We start from the raw sequence: 13,314 nt of genomic DNA, 5'->3' as shown, positions 1-13,314 counted from the left end.
AGTCAGAATTTGGCTAAAACAGTATGAATCCACAGATGCAACTGGCTTTGTGCCAACAGTTCAGGCAGCTGGTGAAGTCATAATGTTGTAGTGAAGATAAGACTACAAATTATCCCCCTAATAAAACTTTAACCTGGTCAAAGGGGGAGGGGGTGGTTTCCCACCCCTCGGCCACGAACTCGACCCAGGACCCGCTGGTGCTTTGAGGTTGAGCAACAAAGCCATAAACAGCCTAGCTATCAATATTGGCCTGGCATTCTAACCCTCAATCACCTCTCTTTTGATGTCATAAACCCATGGACGAGAAGGAAAAAAACTTACCAGCCTGGTTATAATTCAAGAAACTGTGACCATAAATTCCATCAGACTCAAATACCTACCAGGACAAGCAAATTTTCTTACCCCTCAGATTCACAAAATAACAACCATTTAATCTACAATGATGTCAAATGATAATCAACCTAATTCATTTATAATTAACGTTCCTTATTAATTTGCATTATTTACCCAAATTACTTCATTTGTATGTTGCTTAACTCATCCATGTTTTAAACAAGTTGTCACTCACTCCTAATTGTGTTCACCAGAAATCCTATATGAACCAATTAGACAATATCTTAAAGTTAGTTGTTTGTAACTTCTAGAAATTAGGAAAATAATTAAATTGATTATCCTATAATCAATTTAACAAACCTCCCAGGGTTTGTTTACAAAATTGACTCTAAGACCAGGAGGTAAAAATGGGTATTAATGTATGATTTTCTTTATTCTTCATTTCTTTATTTTCTTTCTAGTTGATTCGTGGTTCAATTTTTGAACCACGCCAATAACCTCTAGCTAAACTGGTCTTGTTGATTATTAAGTACATTACCCACTTGGTAACTTCCATAAGTTGCTTAAAATAACCTGTATTTACATTTTGTTTCTCTACTCTTTTATTGATTAGCCCAGATATCTATCTGTATGCCCCACGGCTTGTTTGTGTTAACTGTAGCTTGTTTACATTGTTAGGCTTGTGACTGTAATAATTCTAGTGAACTAGACACTCCTGGTCATTAACAGAATCTTAGTCAGTGGCTGTTGTGCATGATTTTCCGATCATGCACTCTGCTTATTCAATAAACATACCTTAGTTATTATGTCTGTGAGCCTAGAGTGATACTATAATGTTTGGTAGACGAGAAATAATTACTTATTGAATTGGCAACTTTCATGAGTTGAGACTGAATTATTAGCCATTAATAAATGAATTAAAATTAACATTTTCCCTGTTAATCAGGGTGGTGCCCAAATTAAATTTACTGTAACTGACAATTCATTAAAAGTATTAAATTCGCTACACTGTTGTGGGTAGTTTTCTTGGTGCTCACAGGGCTCCTTCAAATCCCAACCAGCCATTGTTGGAATGCCACAAGCTATGTGAGTATTGTTGCTGACTGGGTGCTTCCTTTCATGACCACAAATGACCCAGTTGAAAATGACCCCAGCATGGTAATATCCTCCAGCATGGTAACGCACCATGTCACTGAGCACCTCTTAAACCGGTCACATGACCATGAGGTAGGCGTGACTCCGTGGCAGTGGAGTTCAGTGGCCTCCCAAGTCACCAGATCTGAATCCAACAGAGCACATCTTCTGACAGATCTGCAGCAATTACACTATGCAATCATGTTGTAACGGTGAGCGGTAAGCAGGAGGACGCATGTGCGGAGAAGAGCGAGATTTAATAGGGGCAAATCTAGAATCCGAGTCGTTAAGGCAGTCCATGGTCAACATGACATGGAGAGTACGTGGAAACATGACTAACGAGTACACGAAAGCAAACAGGGGAATCAGGCTACAACAAAAGACTAAGAAAAACCCGGGGCTAAGACTAGGAGAACAAACTTAAACACGACGATTCAAATATACATACACAGAGTCAAGAAACAAGCACAGCCTCATAAACACATTCAACCATGAACAAACAGCAAAACACTGGGATCAAGACAGGGTTTAAATACATGTACTTAACAAGACTAGAAACAAGGGACAGGTGTGGAAGATTAAACGAGGGTCGGAGAAAGTGAAACTACGGAACGGAACTAAAAAACACAAGACAGGGAAAACACAGAACACAGAAACCGGGAGGGACTAATCATGACACATGTCAACATTAACAGTGCTACAAAGAACCGAGGTTGTTCTGCGGAATAAATGGGTGTCATATCCGGTATTACAGTGGTGTTCCTAATAAAGTGAGTGGTGAGTGTATGTAAAGGACACAGCAAAACCACTCCGAAAGACGGGGTCAGCCATGGACCCCTGCAAACACAGGGTGTATACTTTGTGTGAGTGTAAGTATGTGGGCGTGTCCTACCTCCATCATATCAATCAACCATAGTAGCCTCTCCTGATTGGATAAAGAGAGGTCACTGGGTGTTAAACAGTGTTTGACACTTTATGATTGGAGTCTGCACTCTATAAAACTCAAAGCACTTTTCCATCCATGGCACGCGGTGTGCCCCCAAAAATAAAATGCTGTGTTCTGAATAGCTCTCATTTCCCCGTTAGCTGAATGAAAGAGCGTAGACTGAAGCAGAACAGCCATCATGTCTGACTTTTCTCACCACACACACACACACACACACACACACACACTTACTTACCCGTGCAGAGCTGAGTGTGGTGTTGGTCACGTAGCTGGCTGAGGAGGAGGTTAGTGTGTCTGGGTAGGACACCATGGAGAAGGAGTCCGGGTGGAGCGCCGTTGCACCTGCTGCACCCTGTCGGGCCTTCATGGCCTCGATCTCCCTCCTGAGCACCAGAGCGTCGAAGCGCTCCAGATCAAGCGCGCTCACCAGGCCTCTCACCTCGGACAGCAGCGAGAACTGCAGCCAACACACACATGCACGCCCGCACACACAAATAAACACAGACGCGCACACCCATAGCAGGCGGTGAGTGAAGTATTTGCACCGCAAAGCAGGATTTTAACATCAGATATCATCGTGTGTCATGATATGAGGTGAACCTGAATCTGTATCAACCCAGTCTATTTGAGTATGTGATGATGAAAATGAAACCAAGAAAGGTTTATAATAAATCTCCCTTGACCTGGCAGTGAACTTGATGAGGAAGGGCAGCTCAGAAGGTGGAAGACACGCCAGATTCAAACAGGATGTAGCCAAGAAACCCACTGAATACAAGACAGGAAGCAGGGGTTCCATTAGTGATGGAACCAATAACACACACAGATACACACACACCTTGGCATGCGTGTTGAGCAGCTCGAACAGGGCCATGACAAGCTGCTCGACTCCGACGTGACCATCGCGGTACTCCTGGATGTAGTAGCTCATGGTCTGTCGTTCCGGCTCGGTCAGCAGATGCCTGGCCTGCTCCTCCAGCATGGCCCGACTCTGGTTCACCAGACTGGAAAGGGTCACCTGAGAGCCCGCCACTCCTTTATAAAAGCCCGCCTGCAGAAGTGGGGGAGTGAATGACAGCGAGATAGAGGGAGAGAGAGACAGGGAAAATGAATGAAAAAAGTGAAAGAGGACAAGAGATCAATAACTACAGATACCATCAAAACTCAAATGAAACTCGATACTGATCAGCAAGACCAAATGACAGCAGTGGGTTATTAAAAGTAATAGATTTGACTCCAAGTAAAGATCTTTATCTTATATCATCATTAGAAAAAGTAAAAGAATTGCCATCCAGCACATTGGACTTGCTGACTGTAATGCCAAGGCGAGAGACAGGGAACAGTACCACTGATTTCCCTTCTCTAGTACATCAACACATCAACACCTCTCAAGTTGGGGTCAGTATAGCTTAGCACATAGTAATATCCCCAGCTCTGACTGTCTGTCTGCCTGCCTGTATGTCTGTCTGTCTGTCTTACTGTCTCTCTCTCGCACTTCCCTCTTTCAACAGTAACAATACTCTAACCGAATAACCAATTGGCCCCTATTTTGGTCAAATTCCATGTTCCCTGGCTGTGTTTTTTGTTGCAGGCACAGTCAGGCAGAAAGATCACCTGCTTTATCAGAGTGACACAGGGCCCTGATATGAGCTGGATCGATGCAGACCCAGACGGCAGCAGGAGCGCGCTTGCTGCATTTGACTGTAATGGTCGAACAAGCTGGGCACTGACACTTATTTCCAGCAGGGCTTTACTTGTAGAGGCTCAATAATGTAGTTAATCTAATCCCTGCAGATGATTGTATAAATGACAGGATATTACGTCTACGTAACATATTTCTGTAATTTACCTATTTAATTTTGATATTTTACCTAAATCAGACATGTGCATATCTGTGCGTTTCATTTGTGTATGTGTGTGTGTGGGAGTGTGTGTGTGTGAGAGAGAGAATGTGTGCATATTCAGGAAAAAAAAAGAGAAACATGAGAAACATATGAGAAAGAGCAGAGAGACAGAGAGAGACGGGAGGAGAGAGCAGCAGACGCTCCTCACAAGAGAGTAGGCAGAAGCTGTGGAGGGACAATCGATTCCCTCCTCACTGAAGGCAGAGAGGCCGTGACCTCATCTAGCACGCCTCAGATGCGAAGTCTACTGGGTAAAAGAGCAGGAACAGCTGAGCACCAGCCTCGCAGGCCGTGCTGAGCTTTCACTAGATATTGGGTCATTCCTGGAGAAAATGGACACCTGGGTATATTCAAATATTCAGATCAGTCCAGCCCACATGGCCGAGGCCCTGAGTGTGAGCGCAGCGAAGTTCGTTTGCAATTCTCAGCCGACTACGGCGGAATTACACAGCGACTACGGTGTGCCAAGAAGTGCACACAGCCTTTAAAATCACATATGAATATCTTACAGCTAAAGCTCAGTTAACGTGACCAAAGCACAGAAATGGCAGCAGCTATGATCACATCAGCTCTTAGCTGTAACATAACAGCATTTTCTATGTTTCTGATCTAAAGGCTCCTCTTTGATGACATGTTCTTTAATCATGAGCATTTGTAATTGCTGGTCAGCATTATAATCGCAGCAAAGTAAAAATAGTGTCTCCAGTAATGCTGGAGATGGCAACAATAGAGTCAGATTTATGTAATTAAGCCATTGACTCAGCTTCAATGCTCTGAGTAGCGGAATAACTCACGTCTATGGAGCGCGGAGGGGGCAGATAAAGGGGATTGGCTCCAGAGAGAGATACACACTGCAGCTGTAGCTAAATACATATTTGCATCCCGACACTATGTGGAAAAGCACCATTGGCAGGGTATATTGATGTAGGGGATAATTTAAGGAGAGAGTTACAGCCGAACTTCGTTCCAGGGAGGAGGATGACTCGGGGGGCTTTGGCTGGTGATGATCGTGTGTGATACTCTGATCAATGGGCCAGGCACAGTTCATCACATTTCTACTTGCTCTGTTTTGATGACTTCTGCAGTCAATAATCTGCTTTTCTTCCAGTTAATGATCACATTTCCCCCCCCCCCCCATATCCTACCCTTTTTTTCAATGTTACTGAGTCTGCTCCTGTTGGAATACCCAATGCATACACAATCATTGTCTTTCGTCATGCAGACAGACTAAGAGTACCGCACTTTAAACTCAATCTGTCCAATCAATACATACTGTAAAAATCTTATCAGTCTTCTGCCCTTGTCCTGCTGTGTGAGACTAATAATGAAATGAGCACACACCACCAGCTAAAAGCTGATTTAGCTTCGCGCTAATATTGTTACATCATAAGAGGTTATGAAATGATATATTTGTGGGTTTGGGTTCAGGAGATGTCCCAACTATTACAGCATCATCATCGTCAACATTACTGCGGGCGAAAATGAATTTTTAATATGCTGACTGGATACATGGGCATACACATTTCAAGTGTGCAGGCCCCGGTTTTATTGGACGAGTCAGACCATTACACAGTGTATTACTGCTATTCTGGCCAGCCCGTGAAGCATGAAGCGCACCGAAATTGGACTTGTGGTTCACTTTAGTAAAGCGGGGAGACAGTGACATTCTCTTCCCTCTGCAAATAAACTTCCACGCCACGAGCACAGAGGAGGCCAGTGTTCCGAGTGGAGCGGCAAGACCAGCCCTCTGGAGCCCACTCCCCAAGAAGGGAACTTCAGGGTCTCTGCTGGTGGAGCAAAGTGCAGCAGCCCGGTGGAAGTGTGGCGTTAAGGATTTGAAGAGGCTTTGCTTCCAGTTGCATTTGCATGTGCATCCCATTCCCTGTTTCCTCTGAGGTGCAGTTAAGGTTGCTTGAGCTGTTTACTTTTATTGTGAAAAAGCCGACTTTAAGCTACTGCAGAAAACTGCTGGCGACCCATGCTGCAGTTAATTGGCCAAACATCAACATTCAGAGAACTGCCTTCAACACACTCGGCTTCTGAACTTCACAACACAGACTACTGCAATAAGTGCTCTGTTCAACAAAGATTCTGCAAGGTCATCCAGTGGGGAAATCCAGCGTGCATGAAGCCAAATGACTTTGGTAGGAGGGGCTGGGATTCGGATTTGGACACACTTAAGGAATTCTGATCATGTAGTGGCAAGGAATTCTGATGTTAAGAAAGCAGAGTGGCATATATAAGGGGGCTTTTTTACCCCCCGGGAGGACAAGTGAAGAGGCTGTGGACAACGTGCTCTGTACTCGAAAGGACCCTTGGAAAGTTCGACATGACAGCACCCTGCTGAATCCCCTGGCTGTTTCTCCTGCAGGAGCCGCGCAACACGGCAAGATAGTGTCGAACGGCTTCCTGACCGCGGCCGTGAAGCCTCCCTTAAAGCTGGACATGGAAAAAAAAAGGGTTTCTGATGAATAAAAGTCTGAGAGTGCCTGACACGGGTATTATGAGAGCAATAGTTAGAGAGGCATCTGCATAGGACTAATGTCCTCACTTTAAAGATCACGTCAATTATCCGTGTGCATTTCCCCTGCGGTGGCTCAAATTACCATGCACTGATCTGCAATTAATCAAAAATGTGATGGCAAGCATATCTGCAATTACTTAGTCAGTTATTTCTTAAAGTGTTTGCTACAGGGCTATAACATGTACCTATGGAAAATGAATGAGCGGTTTACATGCTTCTCAGTCTAAAGATACCTAACACTATATTCAAAAACAGGAAATTTCAAATTTCAAACTTCAAATTTCCATCACTCAATGGAAACATTTTCACATGATTTATCCTAAATGTGAACAGTACAGCAATATCGGGCTCATCGCTCATTTCTGTTGAAATCTTTTCCACTCTGGAGGAGCATGATACATAACAAGCTAAACAGATTGTGTAACATGAAGAAGTTACCAAGAGTTCACCTGGGATTTATGAGCCCCTGTTACTAAATAGGAAATAAATGAGAAATTTATATCAAGAACCGATCTCAGTTTACAGTCAAAGTCATGTCTGTTAGTAGTTCCCCCTCAGTGTGGTAAGCTCCTGTGGCTGTTCAGAATGCGATGCGTCTGTGGCCACACTCCAATTCAGCATGTGCCTGCCTGTTCCCTGCACATCATTTTCTGAGCAGCCTGCCCCCACAACACAGTCCGTACACGCACTACGTCTTTGATTAGCAAGCGCCGTTTCCTGTATGAGCCTCATACCAATACCACGGAACCGCAGAAAAATGTCATTCATTGGGCGGGTCACCTTACCGGGTATCCGTTCTCCTTTTTACTCTTTACTTCCTGTCACTTTCCACTCACTTTTCTCTTCTCCACATCGCTCTCCATCTCTCCTACTATCTCTCCTGTCCTAATGGGTGTATGGGAGCGTGTGCGGCTGCTCTGAAAGGTCGGCGTGTCGGGGTTTATCAGCAGTGGGAGTGGTGCTGTGGGAGCACAACGCAGCGCCACTGACAGCCCGACACAGTCTGTTCCACAGACTGACATCACTGCTTCTGGCCCTGCCTAACGCAAGGTCATCCCCGCGAGACCAGGGCTGAATCTCCTCCTGGGTCTCAATCAGTTCTCAGTTCATCTCTCTCCTCCTTTACTGGAGTTGAACATCCCTTTCTTGACCAGTTCTCCTCTCTGCTTTCTCTCTCTTCCTTTAGCTTAGAGTCACAAAACCAGACACAACAGCAATTCAGAACATACGTCCCTCCGCCAAAGCCAAAATTTAATTTCTGCTAGAATATTTGCACATTTTTACAGATATTCACCCCATCAATACAGAGAACGTTCTGTCTCTAATAAGTCACACAATGACCTGTGATTGTGGCCTCATTCCGAGTGTAATTAGTTTGGCAAGAATGTTATCATGCAGGCATTGTGTCATTCATCGAAGCAGTGCGAGCGGACTGAATCTAATCCATTATGCCGCCTGAACACTGAATATTCTTCACCTCTGCTTTATTTTTAATAGGGCAATCCCAGTATGCTGAACCACAGATGAAGAAAAACAGATAATTATGTTAGGAAACGAAGCATGGGTCAACGACTTGGGGCTTCTCTGCAACACACAATGCCAGTGCTTGCTTCATTTGGTCATTCACAATAATATGCATATTGAGATCAAAAGTTTCGAAAGCACAAATGGCTCACATTAAAAGGCCAGTTGCAAGGATAACGGTGACATTATAAGTAGCAAACTGCGTCTATTGGGCCGTGCTGCTGTGAGAATCAGTTTGTAAACAAGCAAAGCACAAGAAGACCCCGTGTTCCAAAGTGCAGCACTCACCTTTCCTGGGGCCAAGGCTCCCTGATCTGGAGAAAGTCTGCAGAACAGAAGGACGTAACATGAAATCAATGCATCTACTGTGGCATGCAAGAGCTTTATTACAATTCAAAACAGTCGATATACCTTCCTGGCGAACAATAACCTTAAACAAGTGGTGCAAGTATACCTATTACTATATTGATCGGATACCATCCTTTGACAGTGTTGTGAAACAAAACCGATTGACCACGAATGCTTCTGGAAGAAGGGCACCGCTGTCGCGGTCCAGAAGTTTCTTCCACAGGCTTTATGGGTAAACACTGAGACTCCATATCGATGCACCACTCAGAAGGTTACGGGTTTTTAGCAGTCTGCGTAGGACACTGCAGCCTCATGCCGCATGCCGGAGCAGTGCTCCGGGACATGGCTGCGTCTGTTAAGGCGCACCACGTTCCAACAGAGGCCAGCAATAAGCTAACAAACAGCCTTTATAAAATGCCACCTTGCATTTTGGGCTGCGCTGGCAGAGCAGTGCAGGTAGAGATCAGCCAACACTAATGCTAAACGCCCTCGCACAAGACGTGCCATCACCGCCTTAAGCCAGCCACGTCTACACACACACACAAACACAAATGCAGATGTATATGTATTTGACCACAACAAAACACACACACACACACACACACGCACACGCACACGCGCACACACACTCATCTTTCAAATTTTTTTCAACCACATGCCGAGTAAAACTCTGGAGATGGGTCAGGAATAAATGGAGAGTTTTTGAGATCCATGTTTAACTAAAGCAAACAGCTGTGAGCACAGGAGTGAGCTGCAGTCCTCCCAGATCTTTCTGCGAGCAGGCTGCCGGGAGCAATGTGAAAGCATGCGGAGAGTCGGCCATCACGGTGTCTCCTCTTAAAACGGGGAATTAAACTAAGCCTCGAAGCAGCTTCTGCACTCAAATTAAACTGGCATGTGGGAGCGCAAAAATGCCAATTCATTACACCCAAATGCGCAATCTGCACCACCAAGGGCTGTTTACACTGGCTGAGACAGAAGCGCAGGTAACAGCAGTGCTGCTCCCAGACTCCATCCAAAAAAGCAGATCATATCAGTCTCAGCAGTGAGTGCAAATGACTCAGCACTTGTGACTCGTGAAATAACTGCGGAATAACCACCGGGTTCAAAAAAGCAACATCCTACACTCACCAGAATTTAGTTTGGTGATGCTGGTTTTAAGAAAGCTAGTAAATATGTGCCAGTATCAATCATCTCACTCTTAATTGACATTCCAGTTAGGAGCGAGAAAACAGGTCACAACGCTCTCAAAGTAATCATTTATCAAATGGATTCCTTTCGCACTGAAATGAGACAGTAAGCATAAACACACACACACACACTCGCACACACGCACACACACACACACACACACTTCCCCTCCACCCTCACCCTGCCATGCTGCTGCTGGCGGAGCTGTCTGTGATCTGGGAGCTGGCGATCCACTTGGTCTCGCCCACCACGGTGCGTGCGTGCGGAAGACGGCCCACGTCCTTCACGGTCATCATGAGGTGACGCGATGCCTTGAGCACGCGCACGGCCTCGTCGTGCGGCACGCTCAGGAAGCTGCGTCCGTTCACCTCCAGGATCTGGTCGCCCACCTGCGAGGACAGAGGGTCACAGAGAGGGTAGGGGGGGCCGTCAGGGGCCGCCTGAGCAGGGGTGCGGGAGAGGGAGGGACCAGAGGGTCCGGGTTGGAGAGCCACACGTTCAGTGATCAGTGGGTGAAGGGCATATATAGAAATATATGAGCGTGTTAGAGTGAAGCATGCACATCAAGAGTGATCAGAAAAGTATTTACCCGGAAAACTAGGCTGATAGGGGCCATGGATGTGAGTGTCACTGCACACAAATGAATACACACGCGCACACACACACACGCACACACTCGTGCATACGCACAGGCACAAATGGAATAAATCATGATGTTCTGCACTGCTGACATTCAACTTGTGAACCTGCTTTCTCTCCTCTCTGGCTCTGCATTCACTCACTTCTTTATCTCCCTCTACATTTTATCTACTCTTTCCATTCATCCTGAGTCATTATCCTCACGTTTCCTTTGTCTTCCCGGTCTCTCGCTTACTTGTTCTCTCACTCAATCACGTCTTCTCTCACAATGTCTTAGCTTCTCTCCGTTAGTATATGTGGCGAGAGGACAGAGAGACGTTGTTTCTCTCCCTTTCTCCCTTCCTCCTTCCTCTGTAATCCTTTCTTCTTTCACCTGTCCAACACTGTGTTTGTGCGCATCAGCTGGGGGATTAACTCCCTGTCCATTCCCTCTCTCTCTGTGGATCGACGCCTGCCCTGGCTCCCAGCCCTAGCAGACGAGCTCCGGGGCAATTAGGCTTTCTGTCCACTGATGATGACATTAATAAGCATGAAGTGTATCAATATGGACACAGAGAACAATGCTTTGCTTTCCACCTGCACGCCAGAGACAGGGACAGACGCAGGAGCGGCTGCTGCGCTGACAGCTTCTCCACCCCTGGCATGTGTAGGACATGGATTTTTTCTGATTTGTTTGTTTTTGTTTTTGTTTTTTTGTTCTGTCAAAAAAAAGGAGCTCTTGTTTGACATCTTGACAGCTCATAGATATGGATCCGGTCACCAGAGAAAGTACAACATCCTCAAAAGAAGACCGTATGGAATAAATGAGCCTTAAAAGCAACATATACCTGATTTCTTTAGAACTGGAGGATGTAAAGCTCTAATTCATTTTTGGATTAATGCAATAACATTTTTATTAGATGGCAAATGTGTGCATCAGCAATGAACCAAGGGAACAATTAGTACTTAACAAGGGAGAGTGAGTCACTTTATTATTAAAAGAGTTAATGTATGTCTACTGAAAAAAGGTTAATGTGTTACAAAAACGACAGTTTTAGAATGCTTTTAGACATTAATTATTTTTGAAAATTCAACTTTTCCAAAAACAGTTAATTTTTATGTGCTGAGCAAGCAAAATGTCTCATGAGTAATTATGAACTACTGGTGATAAGAAATACTATAATTGCAAAGAGGAAGAGATACAAGGAAAGTCTTTGGAAATTGCTACGTAGCCTGGCTATTCACACTCAGGTTTGAACCTGTGGAGTCCTCCAGGTTCATGCTGTCCTTCAGTCTTAACAGTGCAGTCTAGTTTGAACTCTGAACTTAGAAAGCCAAGCCTCATCTCCACTGAGCTGTACCGGGTTCCCAAAATGCACCTGGCCTACAGCCCCGCCATGGCATCTCAGGCGAAGGGGTAATGACCAGGAGAAGAGAGAGAGGTGTGGGACACGGTCAGCAGGACTCTGACAGGACGGAGGTCAGTAGTCATTATCCTCACATTAACTTTCTCTCTATTGCTTGTCCTCTCTATCTGGATGGATATAAGAAGGAGACGGGACATGTCTGGGATTCGCAACCTTCTGAACAACAACACCTCTGACATTTCTGTCCTTCCCCTCCTCCGTGATGGATGAGGAGGTGGCTGAGATATTGGCTCAATCCTCTGCTGTCTCTAACTCAAGCTGGGACAGGACCAATGGGTCTGGAGGTGAGGTGAGAGCAGGTTTTGGCCCAAATGAAAACTGCGTACTCTCTAATAGACGCTCAGCTTATGTGACAGGAGACCAACTTTTAGAGTATACAAACCCACAAACAACTGCTCCCAGCATGAGCTCATGAGCAACCGCTCCAAGACGGCATTGGGGCGGCACTGAACATCAGATATTCCGCAAGTAGCAAAGTGACTGTGAGCCTGCAAACATGGCTCGGTTGTAGGATTGTAAATAAACCAGCACATAAAATACCAATTTATGTATGTAGATCATGGTATCGTCTAAAAAAAAGAAATCGCACAAAAGCTGAGGTTTGCTATAATCTAATCTCTCTCCGCAGAATAAATGAAGCCCCAAAAAGGCTTTTTTTAAATTTTTTGACAATAGCTTCAGTAATCTGACTATTACAAATTACAAGCCACTCCCATTAAAATGTTTTATACTCATGCAGTGAAAAGTGCCTCCGTGTATCATCCATTCTCCATTTAGCTAAGTTATAGAAATTCCAGCAGTCACCCAAACGTGAAGGTACATTAAACTGGCAGCCACATTTTATGGAGCCTATATTCTATACATATAAAGACACAGGTACACACACAAACTTGCACACATTCTCGTACACACACACACACACACACACACACACACACACACACACTCGCACACTCACACACACACACAGCCAGCCTTAGCAACCTTTACTGTTGGAAGATGCAGTCACAGAGGGCTTCCAGCAGCCCTGTAGCCTATAGGCTAATGAGAGAGGCTACGGGAGAGCAGGAGCGGCTTTGAAGCCGTAAGGTAAGAGCAACATAGAAACCGCTTCACTCCACAGAGTAAAGCAAATCAGGAAGATCTACCTGTACCACCCACGCTGAGCGAAGCGCTTTTGATTTGGTGTGGGAACCATGCGGTGTTGCCAAGAAAGGCGACACTCTTTACACTAACATAGCTTGTGCTTACGCTCATGGCTCAGTGAATGGAGCTGTCCAACTGTGTAGCAAACCCATGAACCTCTGCTGAAGGTCAGGATATTCTCACTAAGCATTATGCAAAGTGTTGAACGCAATGAATGCGTAC

The 13,314-nt window shown here is 45.1% G+C and overlaps 1 protein-coding gene across 11 annotated transcripts in view; it reads right to left on the bottom strand.

The window, feature by feature from the left end:
- The window catches only part of whrna (whirlin a), a 57,043-nt gene that overhangs the window by 11,538 nt on the left and 32,191 nt on the right, over positions 1-13,314 (bottom strand). For 6 of the 11 annotated variants that reach the window (XM_081719690.1, XM_081719696.1, XM_081719694.1 and 3 more), the window contains exons 4-8: positions 10,082-10,341; positions 8,651-8,687; positions 3,249-3,461; positions 2,649-2,870; positions 2,360-2,392 (exon numbers count right to left, since the gene is read on the bottom strand). In XM_081719690.1, the coding sequence (XP_081575816.1) occupies positions 2,360-2,392; positions 2,649-2,870; positions 3,249-3,461; positions 8,651-8,687; positions 10,082-10,341 (765 nt within the window). The remainder of the gene's footprint in view (positions 1-2,359; positions 2,393-2,648; positions 2,871-3,248; positions 3,462-8,650; positions 8,688-10,081; positions 10,342-13,314) is intronic. The other 5 variants (XM_081719693.1, XM_081719695.1, XM_081719699.1 and 2 more) reach the window with 2 other exon arrangements.

This window comes from Electrophorus electricus, chromosome 8 (assembly GCF_041902795.1).
Source record: "Electrophorus electricus isolate QZ-2024a chromosome 8, ASM4190279v1, whole genome shotgun sequence".
Classification (NCBI taxonomy): Eukaryota; Metazoa; Chordata; class Actinopteri; order Gymnotiformes; family Gymnotidae; genus Electrophorus; species Electrophorus electricus.
This window is presented reverse-complemented; position numbering and strand designations above follow the sequence as displayed.